The sequence below is a fragment of the Coregonus lavaretus genome (assembly GCF_964263955.1).
Source record: "Coregonus lavaretus genome assembly, chromosome: 8".
Taxonomy (NCBI): domain Eukaryota; kingdom Metazoa; phylum Chordata; class Actinopteri; order Salmoniformes; family Salmonidae; genus Coregonus; species Coregonus lavaretus.
Genome location: NC_139995.1, coordinates 59754143 through 59772163, shown reverse-complemented (window position 1 = coordinate 59772163; position 18021 = coordinate 59754143). Strand labels below are relative to the sequence as shown.

At 43.7% G+C, this 18021-nt stretch overlaps 1 protein-coding gene across 1 annotated transcript in view; it reads right to left on the bottom strand.

Moving 5' to 3' along the window:
• Positions 1-14810: 14810 nt before the first annotated feature.
• The window catches only part of nisch (nischarin), a 30981-nt gene continuing 27770 nt past the window's right edge, over positions 14811-18021 (bottom strand). Inside the window, exons 19-21 of the mRNA XM_084167395.1 lie at positions 17847-17975; positions 15973-16134; positions 14811-15794 (exon numbers count right to left, since the gene is read on the bottom strand). Coding sequence (XP_084023521.1) covers positions 14893-15794; positions 15973-16134; positions 17847-17975 — 1193 coding nt within the window. The 3' untranslated portion in view covers positions 14811-14892. The remainder of the gene's footprint in view (positions 15795-15972; positions 16135-17846; positions 17976-18021) is intronic.

The following is an 18021-nucleotide window of genomic DNA, read 5'->3' as shown; positions in this document are numbered from 1 at the left end:
TCTGGGATTTTTGCTCACCGTTCTTGTGATCATTTTGACCCCACGGGGTGAGATCTTGCGTGGAGCCCCAGATCGAGGGAGATTATCAGTGGTCTTGTATGTCTTCCATTTCCTAATAATTGCTCCCACAGTTGATTTCTTCAAACCAAGCTGCTTACCTATTGCATATTCAGTCTTCCCAGCCTGGTGCAGGTCTACAATTTTGTTTCTGGTGTCCTTTGACAGCTCTTTGGTCTTGGTCATAGTGGAGTTTGGAGTGTGACTGTTTGAGGTTGTGGACAGGTGTCTTTTATACTGATAACAAGTTCAAACAGGTGCCATTAATACAGGTAACGAGTGGAGGACAGAGGAGCCTCTTAAAGAAGAAGTTACAGGTCTGTGAGAGCCAGAAATCTTGCTTGTTTGTAGGTGACCAAATACTTATTTTCCACCATAATTTGCAAATAAATTCATAAAAAATCCTACAATGTGATTTTCTGGATTTTTTTTCTTCTCAATTTGTCTGTCATAGTTGACGTGTACCTATGATGAAAATTACAGGCCTCTCTCATCTTTTTAAGTGGGAGAACTTGCACAATTGGTGGCTGACTAAATACTTTTTTTCCCCACTGTAGATTCCGTCTCTCACATTTGAAGTGTACCTACGATAAAAATTACAGACCTCTACATGCTTTGTAAGTAGGAAAACCTGCAAAATCGTCAGTGTATCAAATACTTGTTCTCCCCACTGTATTTCAACCGTACTGTGATGTTTTACAAAAGTTCTGAACCTTTCTATTCTCATTGCTTCTACAGATTGTGAATTAAAAATAAACATTTTTGCTAAAAGTATTATTATATTATTGATTGATTGACTATGACTTTTCAGATCACCCAGTAATGCTATCTGCAAGGTTAGCTCCAGGTAAATATTGCAATCCTTTAGCCATTCCTGGACCTGTGTCCAAAAACAAGCTACAAATGGACAGAACCAAAACAAATGATCTAATGATTCTGTCTCTTCACAGCAAAATCTGCAGAGCTGGGAAGATTGTATCCCCCATATAAATAACATTCTATTGGTAGCAAGAATTTTATATAATAGTTTAAATTGAAAGATTCTAATTTTTGAATCCGGTGTCGTTTTGCGTGTCAGTTCATAAACACTATGCCATGGGATCGGTACGTCAAAGATCTCTTCCCAACTATTTTGCAATCTATATGGGACGGCTGTCAATCCTTTGGTCCTTAAGTGAAACTGATATACTTTTTTATTTATCACAGTTTTCCTTAACCAATTATGTTCTTTAATGCAAGGCCGACAGACAAGTTCCTTACTTTCTCCCGCTTCCACTTTCCTCTTCCACTTTTGCAGTAAGGCTGCAATTATTTGGTTGTAATTTTGGGTAGAGCAGACATTTCCATATGTTTTTGTTAGCTGCATGTGCGACATAACTCCACCAGTCCTACCGATGATATCATTTACGAAGATTATACCTTTTTTAAACATTCTGTCAAAAAAAAAAGTTTTTTTGTCAATTAGTATATTTGAATTTAACCACAATATTTGTTGCATTATTTGTTCTGTCGTTTCTGGAGGATTAAATTGAAATTGCAACCAACTTTCTATGGCTTGTTTTAGAAATAGTGATATTTGGGAGATTATTTCCTTTTCAAATAACTGAAAGTGAGAGGTTGTAATCTGAATAAAGGGAAAAAGGCCTTTCTTGAACATTGGGTGAGACAATCTTACTAATTTGCTTGAGAACCAGTTCGGATTTAAGTATAACTTTTGTATGACTGAAGCTTTTAGTGATAGGTCTAATGCTTTAATATTTAATAATTTCTGTCCTCCGAATTCATATTCATTATATAAATATGCCCTTTTAATTTTGTCTGGCTTGCCGTTCCAAATAAAATTGAATATTTTTTTCTCATATAATTTTAAAAACTGTTCGCTAGGCGTAGGCAGGACCATAAGCAAATAGGTAAACTGGGATAATACTAAAGAGTTAATCAGGGTGATTTTTCCACAAATTGACTGGTATTTTCCTTTCCATGGTAGTAAGATCTTATCTATTTTTGCTAACTTTCTATTAAAATTTATTGAAGTGAGATCATTTATTTCCTTTGGGATATGTATTCCGAGTATATCCACATCACCATCAGACCATTTTATTGGTAAACTACATGGTAATGTAAAAATTGTATTTTTTAGTGATCCAATACGTAATATAGTACATTTGTCATAATTTGGTTGTAATCCAGAGAGGTTAGAAAATGTATCTAGATCCTCTATGAGGCTGTGGAGGGATTCTAGTTGTGGATTTAAAAGAAAACATGAATCATCAGCGTACAATGACACCTTTGTTTTTAAGCCCTGTATTTCTAATCCTCTGATATTATTATTGGATCTGATTTTAATAGCTAACATCTCGATGACCACAATAAATAGATATGCCGATAGTGGACAACCTTGTTTCACTCCTCTTGACAGTTTAAAACTTTTGGAGAAATAGCCATTATTTACTATTTTACACCTAGGGTTACTATACATGATTTTGACCCATTTTATAAGAGATTCTCCAAAATTGAAATGCTCCAGGCATTTATATATAAACCCCAGTCGAACTTTATCAAATGCCTTTTCGAAGTCTGCTATGAATAGCAGGCCTGGTTTCCCAGATTTTCCATAGTGTTCTATTGTTTCCAATACTTGCCTTATATTATCTCCAATGTATCTTCCATGTAAAAAACCTGTCTGATTAGAATGAATAATATCCGACAATACCTTTTTAATTCTATGCACTATACATTTTGCTAGGATTTTTGCATCACAACACTGAAGTGTAAGGGGCCTCCAATTTTGTAAATGGACTGGATCTTTATATTTTCCACTTGTATCCTGTTTCAGTAATAATGAGATCAGACCTTCTTCTTGAGTGTCAGATAATCTACCATTTACATAGGAGTGGTTAAAACATGCTAATAACGGTCCTCTTAGTATATCAAAAAAGGTTTGGTATACCTCGACTGGTATGCCATCCAACCCTGGAGTTTTCCCGGACTCAAAGTCTTTAATTGCATCCAGAAGTTCCTCCTCTGTAATTTCACCTTCACATGAGTCTTTCTGTGTGGCTGTTAATTTGACATTATCAATAGAAAAAAAATCTCGACAATTAGCTTCAGTTAGAGGAGATGGAGGCGACTGAAAAGAAAACATATGCTTAAAGTACTTTGTTTCTTCCTTCAAAATATCATTTGGTGAATTATGGGTGACTCCGTCAATTGTAACCAGTTTCATTAAGTTCTTTTTGGTAGCATTCCTATGTTGAAGATAAAAAAAAATATTTTGTGCATTTTTCCCCATATTCCATCCAGTTTGCTTTATTTTTATAATATATTACACTTGATCTTTCTTGAATAGGTTTCTCCATTTCTTTTTGTTTTTCCTCTAATTTATTCTGAGCCTCTATGTTACAGTTTTTATTGCCATCTATCTGTTCTGTTAGACTTTCTATTTCCTTTCTTAGTATAAACTCTTTTGACCTAAATTGCTTTTGTTTTCGAGATGAGTACTGAATTGCATGGCCTCTAAAGGCACATTTAAAGGTGTCCCATACAATAAGGGGATTCGCTGTACCTATGTTATGTTGGAAAAAGTCAGTTATAAATTCATTTGTTCTAATTATAAATAAATTATCATCCAATAGGCTTTGATTAAATTTCCAATATCCTCGCCCACATGGAAATTCAGTAAGAGTAATGTATATGCCAATTATATGATGGTCCGACCGCATTCTGTCCCCTATCAACACTTTTTTTTACTTTTGGTGCCAACGAGAATGAGATAAGAAAGAAGTCAAGACGACTAGCTTGATTCAGTCTCCGCCATGTATATCTCACTAGATCAGTATATTTAAGCCTCCATATATCTACTAGTTCTAATGTATCCATGACATTCACAATTTCCTTAAGAGCATGTGGGTGATTGTTTGTGGTGTGATTTCCTTTACGGTCCATTAAGCTATTTAAAACAGTATTATAATCCCCCACCATAATAATATTGTCTTGAGTTGCTTGCAGGCTTGATAATTTATTATATTGTCAAAGAATTGTGGATCATCATTATTTGGTCCGTAAAGGTTAATGAGCCATATCTGTATGGTCCAATAACATATTTACAGGTTTTCCTACTTACAAAGCATGTAGAGGTCTGTAATTTTTATCATAGGTACACTTCCACTGTGAGAGACGGAATCTAAAACAAACATCCAGAAAATCACATTGTATGATTTTTAAGTAATGAATTTGCACTGGGTAGTTGAGTGTTGTTAGAGAGTGTAGATCACACCAGACCTGGGTAGTTGAGTGTTGTTAGTGTAGATCACACCAGACCTGGGTAGTTGAGTGTTGTTAGTGTAGATCACACCAGACCTGGGTAGTTGAGTGTTGTTAGTGTAGATCACACCAGACCTGGGTAGTTGAGTGTTGTTAGACAGTGTAGATCACACCAGACCTGGGTAGTGCACAATTGGCCCATCGTCGTCCAGGGTAGGGGAGGGAATGGCCGGCAGGGATGTAGCTCAGTTGATAGAGCATGGCGTTTGCAACGCCAGGGTTGTGGGTTCGATTCCCACGGGGGGCTAGTATAAAAAAAAAAAATGTATTCACTAACTGTAAGGCGCTCTGGATAAGAGCGTCTGCTAAATGACTAAAATGTAATGTAAAATGTAGTTGAGTGTTGTTAGACAGTGCAGATCACACCAGACCTGGGTAGTTGAGTGTTGTTAGACAGTGCAGATCACACCAGACCTGGGTAGTTGAGTGTTGTTAGACAGTGTAGATCACACCAGACCTGGGTAGTTGAGTGTTGTTAGTGTTGATCACACCAGACCTGGGTTCAAGTATTATTTGAAATCCTTCAAATACTCTGAGCGTTTGCTCTAGTCTGCCTGGAGTGTCAGATGGGCGGGGTTTGCAGTTTTGGGACCATTCTATTGGCCCCTTAACATTTACATTTTAGTAATTTAGCAGACGCTCTTATCCAGAGAGACTAACAGGAGCAATTAGGGTTAAGTGCCTTGCTCAAGGGCACATCGACAGATCTTTCACTTCGTCGGCTCTGGGATTCAAACCAGCGTCCTTTCGGTTACTGTATTTGAACCCAGGTCTAAGCGCAATGCTGTTGATATTGTTGCAAATATTTGTAATTGGTGCTGCTGTTGTTTTTAATTGCGTTGAGTGTAAAGTGGCAGTCTTCCCAACCTGCATTCTCTCTGGCAAAGAGGACCACAATGGGAATACGCTTTATAGCTTTCACCATTTACCCACCTTTTATGTTGTCACCTACTACTTTTAATTATCTAATGAATTAATTCAATCAATCAATCATTCACACACCAAGACACCACACCCGTCTCCAGTGTATCCTTCTGGACAGGTGCAGGTCCTCTCCCCAGGTAACGTCTTGGTGCAGTTGGCAACCTGGGCGCAGCTGCCATTCCCAGTGGTTGATCTCTACGGGACATTAGTTAACATTCAGCACATCACGTGATCAGATCAACTATACCACTGTACAGTATATCCAATGTACTGTCAGTGAATGATATGTTTTGAATCAAATCAAGGGCTGGATTCAATCCGTATCGCCGAAGTATCACAGAATATATATATATATATATATATATATATATATATATATATATATATATATATATATATATATATATATATATATATATATACACATACATACATATACACTACCAGTCAAACGTTTGGACACGCCTACTCATTCAAGGGTTTTTCTTGTTTTACATTGTAGAATAACAGTGAAGACATCAAAACTATGAAAGAACACATATGGAATCATGTAGTAACCAAAAAAGTGTTAAACAAATCAAAATATACACTGCTCAAAAAAATAAAGGGAACACTTAAACAACACAATGTAACTCCAAGTCAATCACACTTCTGTGAAATCAAACTGTCCACTTAGGAAGCAACACTGATTGACAATACATTTCACATGCTGTTGTGCAAATGGAATAGACAACAGGTGGAAATTATAGGCAATTAGCAAGACACCCCCAATAAAGGACTGGTTTTGCAGGTGGTGACCACAGACCACTTCTCAGTTCCTATGCTTCCTGGCTGATGTTTTGGTCACTTTTGAATGCTGGCGGTGCTTTCACTCTAGTGGTAGCATGAGACGGAGTCTACAACCCACACAAGTGGCTCAGGTAGTGCAGCTCATCCAGGATGGCACATCAATGCGAGCTGTGGCAAGAAGGTTTGCTGTGTCTGTCAGCGTAGTGTCCAGAGCATGGAGGCGCTACCAGGAGACAGGCCAGTACATCAGGAGACGTGGAGGAGGCCGTAGGAGGGCAACAACCCAGCAGCAGGACTGCTACCTCCGCCTTTGTGCAAGGAGGAGCAGGAGGAGCACTGCTAGAGCCCTGCAAAATGACCTCCAGCAGGCCACAAATGTGCATGTGTCTGCTCAAACGGTCAGAAACAGACTCGATGAGGGTGGTATGAGGGCCCGAAGTCCACAGGTGGGGGTTGTGCTTACAGCCCAACACACCGTGCAGGACGTTTTGCATTTGCCAGAGAACACCAAGATTGGCAAATTCGCCACTGGCACCCTGTGCTCTTCACAGATGAAAGCAGGTTCACACTGAGCACGTGACAGACGTGACAGAGTCTGGAGACGCCGTGGAGAACGTTCTGCTGCCTGCAACATCCTCCAGCATGACCGGTTTGGCGGTGGGTCAGTCATGGTGTGGGGTGGTATTTCTTTGGGGGGGCCGCACAGCCCTCCATGTGCTCGCCAGAGGTAGCCTGACTGCCATTAGGTACCGAGATGAGATCCTCAGACCCCTTGTGAGACCATATGCTGGTGCGGTTGGCCCTGGGTTCCTCCTAATGCAAGACAATGCTAGACCTCATGTGGCTGGAGTGTGTCAGCAGTTCCTGCAAGAGGAAGGCATTGATGCTATGGACTGGCCTGCCCGTTCCCCAGACCTGAATCCAATTGAGCACATCTGGGACATCATGTCTCGCTCCATCCACCAACGCCACGTTGCACAGCAGACTGTCCAGGAGTTGGTGGATGCTTTAGTCCAGGTCTGGGAGGAGATCCCTCAGGAGACCATCCGCCACCTCATCAGGAGCATGCCCAGGCGTTGTAGGGAGGTCATACAGGCACGTGGAGGCCACACACACTACTGAGCCTCATTTTCACTTGTTTTAAGGACGTTACATCAAAGTTGGATCAGCCTGTAGTGTGGTTTTCCACTTTAATTTTGAGGGTGACTCCAAATCCAGACCTCCATGGGTTGATAAATTTGATTTCCATTGATAATTTGTGTGATTTTGTTGTCAGCACATTCAACTATGTAAAGAAAAAAGTATTTAATAAGATTATTTCATTCATTCAGATCTAGGATGTGTTATTTTAGTGTTCCCTTTATTTTTTTGAGCAGTGTATTTTATATTTGAGATTCTTCAAATAGCCACCCTTTGCCTTGATGACAGCTTTGCACACTCTTGGCATTCTCTCAACCAGCTTCATGAGGTAGTCACCTGGAATGCATTTCAATTAACAGGTGTGGCTTCATAAAAGGTAGGGGGGTATACAGAAGATAGCCCTATTTGGTAAAAGACCAAGTCGATATGATGGCAAGAACAGCTCAAATAAGCAAAGAGAAATGACAGTCCATCATTACTTCAAGAGATGAAGATCAGTCAATACGGAAAATGTCAAGAACTTTGAAAGTTTCTTCAAGTGCAGTCGCAAAAACCATCAAGCGCTATGATGAAACTGGCTCTCATGAGGACCGCCACAGGAATGGAAGACCCAGAGTTACCTCTGATGCAGACGATAAGTTCATTAGAGTTACCAGCCTCAGAAATTGCAGCCCAAATAAATGCTTCACAGAGTTCAAGTAACAGACACATCTCAACATCAACTGTTCAGAGGAGACTGTGTGAATCAGGCCTTCATGGTTGAATTGCTGCAAAGAAACCACTACTAAAGGTGGAGGAGGTGTTATGGTGTGGGGGTGCTTTGCTGGTGACACTGTCTGTGATTTATTTACAATTCAAGGCACACTTAACCAGCATGGCTACCACAGCATTCTGCAGCGATACGCCATCCCATCTGGTTTGGGCTTAGTGGGACTTTCATTTGTTTTTCAACAGGACAATGACCCAACACCCCTCCAGGCTGTGTAAGGGCTATTTTACCAAGAAGGAGAGTGATGGAGTGCTGCATCAGATGACCTGGCCTCCACAATCCCCCGACCTCAACCCAATTGAGATGGTTTGGGATGAGTCGGATGGCAGAGTGAAGGAAAAGCAGCCAACAAGTGCTCAGCATATGTGGGAACTCCTTCAAGACTGTTGGAAAAGCATTCCAGGTGAAGCTGGTTGAGAGAATGCCAAGAGTGTGCAAAGCTGTCATCAAGGCAAAGGGTAGCTATTTGAAGAAACACTTTTTTGGTTACTACATGATTCCATATGTGTTATTTCATAGTTTTGATGTCTTCACTATTATTCTACAAATGTAGAAAATAGTAAAAATAAAGAAAATCCCTTGAATGAGTAGGTGTGTCTAAACTTTTGACTGGTACTGTATATATATATATATATATATATATATATATATATATATATATATATACATCAAGATGAAATAGCTAAATGATCCTTGGTATGACCTTCTTAAAACAATTCCATATAGCTTAGTAGAACCAACACCCACCCCCCACTTAGACAGGGCTTAGACTCTAATGGGTTAAGATCATTGTTTCTAACACCTTTATTCATGTATATTGTTTTTTATATATATATATATAAATATAACAGCAGCAGCGAAAACATTACCATGCGCAAGGCTAAAATCGCAATCCCTTTAAGTCCCCTACGACAGACACCATAGAGTTGGATAGAGGCCCTGACAAAAACCCTGTTTTAGCATGGGCAGCACCATGAAGTAGTCGACTGGCTGGGACCTCCTATGGGTTAAGGAAGGATCACATCATTCCATTCAGGTCAGCAGGAGGGATCAGCCAATGAATTACACTCCTGAGCAAACGTTACATAACTGCAGGTAGGAGTAAATCGCCAGCCTTGGCTTTAAAGCGTAACTTTACTCAAAATCCAGCCTGTTCAGATAGCATACTCCAGCTTGCAAATGGTTTACCAACTGCCAATGAACTCATTAGAGAAGAAGAAATGGACTACTTTAAAATTAAGATATCCCTCAATGGCGCTGACCGTTGCCGTTACAGAAGCCATCACAGCTAAGATGCAAAGATGTGTCCTATATCCAACTCCATGACAGGAACCAGACAATGGAACCGTGTCGGTGGTGTTGCAATGAAGCGGTCTGTTTGTGAAACAGGATGTTTGGGCAGCAGACAAGGACGTTCTGCTGTGTTGCGTTTTAACGTGTTCTACTGACGATGGTTCTGGTTCCTGGCCGAGTAAAGTGCACGTTCCTTCCTGATGACTGAAGGCTGCTATGTCCCAAACAGCATCCTATTCCCTTTAAAGTGCACTATTTTTGACCAGGGGCCATATTGCTCTAGGGAATAGGGTGCCATTTGGGATTCAGGCCCTGGTCAAAAGTAGTGCACTATGTAGGGAATAGGGTGTCTCTGATAGGGCTCTGGTTAAAAGCCCCGTGTAGCTCAGCTGGTAGAGCATGGCGCTTGCAACGCAAGGGTTGTGGGTTCGTTTCCCACGGGGGGCCAGTATGAAAAATGTATGCACTCACTAACTGTAAGTGGCTCTGGATAAGAGCGTCTGCTAAATGACTAAACTGTAAAATGGAGCATATCCATCTGGGACGTAGCCTGAACGGAATGAGGATGAACATAACATTATGGAAACGTGAAAGAGTGGTTTGGTTTCCTGTATAACCTTCCTAATCAACCTTGATCTTAGATCAACGAAAACAAACATGCATCCCAAATAGCACAATATTCCATTTATAGTGCGCTGCTTTTCCTGGTCAAAAGTTGTGTACTAAACTGAGTGTACAAAACATTAAGAACACCTGCTCTTTCCATGACATAGACTGACCAGGTGAATCCAGGTGAAAGCTATGATCCCTTATTGATGTCACTTGTTAAATCCACTTCAATCAGTGTAGATGAAGGGGAGGAGACTGGTTAAAGGAGGATCTTTAAGCCTTGAGACAATTGAGACATGGATTGTGTATGTGTGCCATTCAGAGGGTGAATGGCCAAGACAAAACATTTACATTGCCTTCAGAAAGTATTCATACCCCTTGACTTTTTCTACATTTTGTTGTGTTACAGCCTGAATTTTTTATGGATTAAATTGAGATTTTGTGTCACTGGCCTACACACAGTACCCCATAATGTCAATGTTTTTAGAAATGTTTACAAATTAATTAAAAATGAAAAGCTGAAATGTCTTCAGTCAATAAGTATTCAACCCCTTTGTTATGGCAAGCCTAAATAAGTTCAGGAGTAAAAATGTGCTTAACAAGTCACAATAAGTTGCATGGACTCATTCCGTGTTCAATAATAGTAGTTATTTACGTTTACATTTTAGTCATTTAGCAGACGCTCTTATCCAGAGCGACTTACAGTTAGTGAGTGCATACATTTTCCATACTATCATGATTTTTGAATGAATACCTCATCTCTGTACCCCACACATACAATTATCTGTAAGGTCCCTCCAGTCGAGCAGTGAATTTCAAACAGATTCAACCTCAAAGACCAGGGAGGTTTTCCAATGCCTCGCAAAGAAGGGCACATATTGGAAAATGGGTCAAAAAAAAAAAAAAAACTGACATTGAATATCCCTTTGAGTATGATGAAGTTAGTGATTTCACCATGAGGCCAATGTTGACTTTAAAACAGTTACAGAGTTTAATGGCTGTGACAGGAGAAAACTGAGGATGGATCAACAACATTGTAGTTACTCCACAGTACTAACCTAATTGACAGAGTGAAAAGAAGGAAGCCTGTACAGAATACAAATATTCCAAAACATGCATCCTGTTTGCAACAAGGCACTAAAGTAATACTGCAAAAAATGTAGCAAAGCAATTAACTTTTCGTCCTGAATACAAAGTATTATGTTTGGGGCAAATCCAATACAACACATTACTGAGTACCACTGCATCATGTTATGGGTATGCTTGTAATCGTTAAGGACAGGGACGTTTTTCAGGATAAAAAAGAAACGAAATGGAGCTAAGCACAGGCCAAATCCTAGAGGAAAACCTGGTTCAGTCTGCTTTCCACCAGACACTGGGAGATGAATTCACCTTTCAGCAGGACAATAACCTAAAACACAAGGCCAAATCTACACTGGAGTTGCTTACCAAGACAGTGAATGTTCCTGAGTGGCTGAGTTACAGTTTTGACTTAAATCTGCTTGAAAATCTACGGCAAGATCTGAAAATGGTTGTCTAGCATTGATCATCAACCAGTTGGACAGAGATTGAAACATTCTGAAAAGAATAATGGGCAAATATTGCACAATCCAGGTGTGGAAAGCTCTTAGAGACTTACCCAGAAAGACTCACAGCTGTAATCGCTGCCAAGGGTGCTTCTATACTCGGCGGTGTAAATACTTATGTAAATTAAATATTTCTGTATTTCATTTTGATAAAATCTGCTAAAATTTCAAAAAACATATTTTCACTTTGACATTATAGGGTATTGTGTAAAAAGTATATTTAATCCATTTTGTAACACAACAAAATGTGGAATAAGTTAAGGGGTATGAATATGTAAGTGCCTTTGAATGGTGTATGGTAGTAGGTGCCAGGCGCACCGGTTTGTGTCAAGAACTGCAACGCTGCTGGGTTTTTCACGCTCAACAGTTTCCCGTGTGTATCAATAATGGTCTACCACCCAAAGGACATCCAGCCAACTTGACACAACTGTGGGAAGCATTGGAGTCAACATGGACCAGCATCCCTGTGGAACGCTTTTGATACCTTGCAGAGTCCATGGCCTGACAAATTGAGGCTGTTCTGAGGACAAGGGGGGGGGGGGGTGCAACTCAATATTAAGAAGGTGTTCTTAATGTTTTGTCCACTCAGTGTATGGGGATGAAAGGAAAACAGAAGGTAAACAAATGTAAAAAATGACCAGCAATAATAATACTTTCATAAAAACAACGAAAACAGAGAATATTATTTTTCATCAATATAAAATAATATTTAAGATCGGTATCATTCAATAATAAATGTCCTTCAGCGACTACGGGGGCTATGGGTTGGGGGGGTATGGGTTGGGGGAGGAGCTATGGGTTGGGGGAGGGGCTATGGGTTGGGGGAGGGGCTATGGGTTGGGGCATGAGCTATGGGTTGGGGGAGGAGCTATGGGTTGGGGCATGAGCTATGGGTTGGGGGAGGAGCTATGGGTTGGGGGAGGAGCTATGGGTTGGGGGAGGAGCTATGGGTTGGGAGAGGAGCTATGTACAAAGATAACAAATAAATATCACACTGGTGTGGACTCTACAAATACCCAGGATGCATTTAGATTATAAACAATAAGAAACATCACATAACTTCCTTTGAGGAGGAAGAGGGGAGGAAGAGGGGAGGAAGAGGGGAGGAAGAGGGGAAGAAGAGGGGAGGAAGAGGGGAAGAAGAGGGGAAGAAGAGGATTCTTTGGGGGTTTTGATTCCCTGTTTGTTTTTTAAATTAGGAGCACCAGTGGGCCTCGAAAAATTAAGGATTATAGCTTTAATATCTAAAATATTTTTCATTGTGCTCCTAAATTTCTTTGTGTGCGCCAAAATGTTTCAACTTAGGTGCACACATGCTCATTGTAAAAAAGGTCAGTGTAGAGCCCTGCTTTAGAACCTCCTAGAAGAAGACCCAGTCAGTCAGCCAGTGAGTTCAACCGGCAGAAGAACCAGTCAGCCAGTTAGTTCTACCGGCAGAAGAACCAGTCAGCCAGTTAGTTCTACCGGCAGAAGAACCAGTCAGCCAGTTAGTTCTACCGGCAGAAGAACCAGTCAGCCAGTTAGTTCTACAGGCAGAAGAACCAGTTAGGCAGAATACCCAGTCAGTCAGCCAGTGAGTTCAACAGGCAGAAGAACCAGTCAGCCAGTGAGTTCTACCGGCAGAAGAACCAGTCAGCCAGTGAGTTCTACTGGCAGAAGAACCAGTCAGCCAGTTAGTTCTACAGGCAGAAGAACCAGTTAGGCAGAATACCCAGTCAGTCAGCCAGTGAGTTCAACAGGCAGAAGAACCAGTCAGCCAGTCAGTTCTACCGGCAGAAGAACCAGTCAGCCAGTGAGTTCTACCGGCAGAAGAACCAGTCAGCCAGTGAGTTCTACCGGCAGAAGAACCAGTCAGCCAGTGAGTTCTACCGGCAGAAGAACCAGTCAGCCAGTGAGTTCTACCGGCAGAAGAACCAGTCAGCCAGTGAGTTATACAGGCAGAAGAACCAGTCAGCCAGTGAGTTCTACCGGCAGAAGAACCAGTCAGCCAGTGAGTTATACAGGCAGAAGAACCAGTCAGCCAGTGAGTTCTACCGGCAGAAGAACCAGTCAGCCAGTGAGTTCTACAGGCAGAAGAACCAGTCAGCCAGTGAGTTCTACAGGCAGAAGAACCAGTCAGCCAGTGAGTTCTACCGGCAGAAGAACCAGTCAGCCAGTGAGTTCTACGGGCAGAAGAACCAGTCAGCCAGTGAGTTCTACAGGCAGAAGAACCAGTCAGCCAGTGAGTTCTACAGGCAGAAGAACCAGTCAGCCAGTGAGTTCTACCGGCAGAAGAACCAGTCAGCCAGTGAGTTCTACAGGCAGAAGAACCAGTCAGCCAGTGAGTTCTACAGGCAGAAGAACCAGTCAGCCAGTGTGTTCTACAGGCAGAAGAACCAGTCAGCCAGTGAGTTCTACAGGCAGAAGAACCAGTCAGCCAGTGAGTTCTACCGGCAGAAGAACCAGTCAGCCAGTGATTTCTACAGGCAGAAGAACCAGTCAGCCAGTGAGTTCTACGGGCAGAAGAACCAGTCAGCCAGTGAGTTCTACAGGCAGAAGAACCAGTCAGCCAGTGAGTTCTACGGGCAGAAGAACCAGTCAGCCAGTGAGTTCTACAGGCAGAAGAACCAGTCAGCCAGTGAGTTCTACCGGCAGAAGAACCAGTCAGCCAGTGTGTTCTACAGGCAGAAGAACCAGTCAGCCAGTGAGTTCTACGGGCAGAAGAACCAGTCAGCCAGTGAGTTCTACGGGCAGAAGAACCAGTCAGCCAGTGAGTTCTACAGGCAGAAGAACCAGTCAGCCAGTGAGTTCTACGGGCAGAAGAACCAGTCAGCCAGTGAGTTCTACAGGCAGAAGAACCAGTCAGCCAGTGAGTTCTACGGGCAGAAGAACCAGTCAGCCAGTGAGTTCTACCGGCAGAAGAACCAGTCAGCCAGTGAGTTCTACCGGCAGAAGAACCAGTCAGCCAGTGAGTTCTACAGGCAGAAGAACCAGTCAGCCAGTGAGTTCTACGGGCAGAAGAACCAGTCAGCCAGTGAGTTCTACAGGCAGAAGAACCAGTCAGCCAGTGAGTTCTACCGGCAGAAGAACCAGTCAGCCAGTGTGTTCTACAGGCAGAAGAACCAGTCAGCCAGTGAGTTCTACGGGCAGAAGAACCAGTCAGCCAGTGAGTTCTACGGGCAGAAGAACCAGTCAGCCAGTGAGTTCTACAGGCAGAAGAACCAGTCAGCCAGTGAGTTCTACGGGCAGAAGAACCAGTCAGCCAGTGAGTTCTACAGGCAGAAGAACCAGTCAGCCAGTGAGTTCTACGGGCAGAAGAACCAGTCAGCCAGTGAGTTCTACCGGCAGAAGAACCAGTCAGCCAGTGAGTTCTACCGGCAGAAGAACCAGTCAGCCAGTGAGTTCTACAGGCAGAAGAACCAGTCAGCCAGTGAGTTCTACAGGCAGTTCCCTACTACATAGCACTTCCCACTGTCTCGCTAACAGACATATCAGCCTCTCCCTGCTGTCCGCTCCGGGGACATAGATACACCACAGCACCTCGCTCTCTGCTCCCCCACTACCACATCTCCCCCTCTCCCCTCCTCCTTCCACCTCCTCTTCTCCAAAGTGGTCCATGGTGAGCTGACAGAGGAGGTCTGGCCCAGGGACATCGTCGAAGACTAACGTCAGCGCCTGCGGGTACGTCTGGTAACCCATGAGGACTCTATCCAGGTCTCTTATTCGTCGAGCGTCGGTCAGTTGGTACTTGTCTCGGGGAGGGGGCTCCTTGGCAAAGTCCGGCAGCGGGTAGCTGATGTAATCCTCATCCAGCAGGAAGACGTCTGTACTGGTCAGGATCAGGGTCTTAGGATGGAGGACAGGACTGGGGGTGGAGGGGTCCGGGGCCTGGGGAGGGAGGCTCTGCTGGGGGATGTGGGGCCCGATGGAGGGGACTTGGGCTGGAGCCTGGGGGTGAAGACGGGGCTGGCTAGCAGAGACCGGGCTCTGGGGGCGGAGGTGGTGGAGAGACTTTCTGTCCCCCTGCAGACCCCCAGCGGAAGTCTGTCTGCCTGCAGCTGGGGCCTGGGTCTGTGGGAGCACATTGAGGCCCTGTGAGCCACCTGGCCCCTGGGTCTGTGGGAGCACACGGAGGCCCTGTGAGCCACCTGGCCCCTGGGTCTGCACCTGGAACACCAGTACATAGAGCAGGATATTACAGGAGGACGCCCCAGTATAACCTTTCCTCTCGGCTACGATGAAGGTCAGGTCTCCAATCTCCTCTTCACTGGGGTAGATGAACTTTACCCTGCTAGAGTGGACCAGTTCATAGTTCTGCATCTTCCCTGGAGTAGACAACACAGTGGGACAGACAGGAGTCATTTATTCTTAATCACAAATGGAACCCCTAGATCCTACCCATGTTATTGTGGAGATCTGTTTCTTAAACCTGGCCAATCCTCTCATATCTCCACAAGGGCATTTTACTGCTGAAAACTTAAAAATATTAAATTTTATGAATACCTGTGGATTTTTTTCCAAACTGTGTGTAGAAGTCTTGTTCGGAGGGTTCAGGAGAGGGTAGTTTGTCCTGTAGAGAGAGGACCGTCATCAGCTGCTGCAGGAAGCGGTGTGTCCCGTAACTGTCCCTCGTCAGACAGCAGATGATGTGATCTGCTGACGGTCCTGGAGACAAATAACACACAACACATTACAACCAGACCCAGACCCAGTCCAGCAGCCATCCCAGTCCAGCAGCCATCCCAGTCCAGCCCAGCAGCCAGTCCAGCAGCCATCCCAGTCCAGCAGCCAGTCCAGCCCAGCAGCCATCCCAGTCCAGCAGCCATCCCAGTCCAGCAGCCATCCCAGTCCAGCAGCCATCCCAGTCTAGCAGCCAGCCCAGCAGCCAGTCCAGCAGCCAGCCCAGCCCAGCAGCCAGCCCAGCCCAGCAGCCAGCGGCCAGCCCAGCAGCCAGCCCAGTCCAGCAGCCAGCCCAGCCCAGCAGCCAGCCCAGCCCAGCCCAGCAGCCAGCCCAGCAGCCAGCCCAGTCCAGCAGCCAGCCCAGTCCAGCAGCCAGCCCAGCCCAGCAGCCAGCCCAGCCCAGCCCAGCAGCCAGCCCAGCAGCCAGCGGCCAGCCCAGCAGCCAGCCCAGTCCAGCAGCCAGCCCAGCCCAGACAACACAATTAACATACAACACTGAACAAAAATATAAACGCAACATGTAAAGTGTTGGTCCCATGTTTCATGAGCTGAAAGAAAAGATCCCAGATATTTTCCATATGCACAAAAAGCTTATTTCTCTCAAATGTTGCGCACAAATTTGTTTACATCCCTGTTAGTGGGCATTTTCTCCTTTGCCAAGATAATCCATCCACCTGACAGGTGTGGCATATCAAGAAGCTGATTAAACAGCATGATCATTACACAGGTGCACCTTGTGCTTGGGAAAAGAAAAGGCCACTCTAAAATGTGCAGTTTTGCCACACAACACAATGCCACAGATGTCTCAAGTTTTGAGGGAGCGTGCAATTGGCATGCTGACTGCAGGAATGTCCACCAGAGCTGTTGCCAGAGAATTGAATATTAAATTCTCTACCATAAGCCACCTCCAACTTTGTTTTAGAGAATTTGGCAGTACGTCACAATTGCATTTTATCGATGGCAATTTGAATGAGATCCTGAGGCCCATTGTCGTGCCATTCATCTGCCGCCATCACCTCATGTTTCAGCATGATAATGCACAGCCTCATGACGCAAGGATCTGTACACAATTCCTGGAGGCTGAAAATGTCCCAGTTCTTCCATGACCTACATACTCACCAGACATGTCACCCATTGAGCATGTTTGGGATGCTCTGGATCGACGTGTACGACAGCGTGTTCCTTTTTCCGCCAACATCCATCAATTCCACAAGCCCAATCAACAGCCTGATCAACTCTATGCGAAGGAGATGTGTCGCGCTGCATGAGGCAAATGCTGGTCACACCAGATACTGACTGGTTTTCTGATCCACGCCCCTACCTTTTTTAAAAAGGTATCTGTGACCAACAGATGCATATCTGTATTCCCAGTCATGTGAAACCCATAGATTAGGGCCTCATTTATTTATTTCAATTGACTGATTTCCTCATATGAACTGTAACTCAGTAAAATCTTTGAAATTGTTGCGTTTATATTTTTGTTCAGTGTTTATTATCAGGTCACACTAGGTCATCATCACATCAGAAATGATCTGGGATTGTGATTTTTATGAATTCAGGTAACACTTTACACTATGTCCTTAACATCCTGATCCGACTCCTCTCTGTGACACTGTAGTCATACATTCATGACCATTCATTCATTCATTCATTCATTCATTCATTCATTCTTTCTCCCTCCCTCCCTCCCTACTCACCCACCACCCTGAAGTACTGGTCGAACAGGCCCACGTTGACAGAGTGGAGGTCGTTGAGCTTCATGGTGAAACAGTAAGACATGATCAGCTCTGGGTCCTGATGCTCAGAGTGGCTCCAGTCCCACAGTACTGCAGTATAAAGACAACACACATTACTACAGACCCACAGTATAAA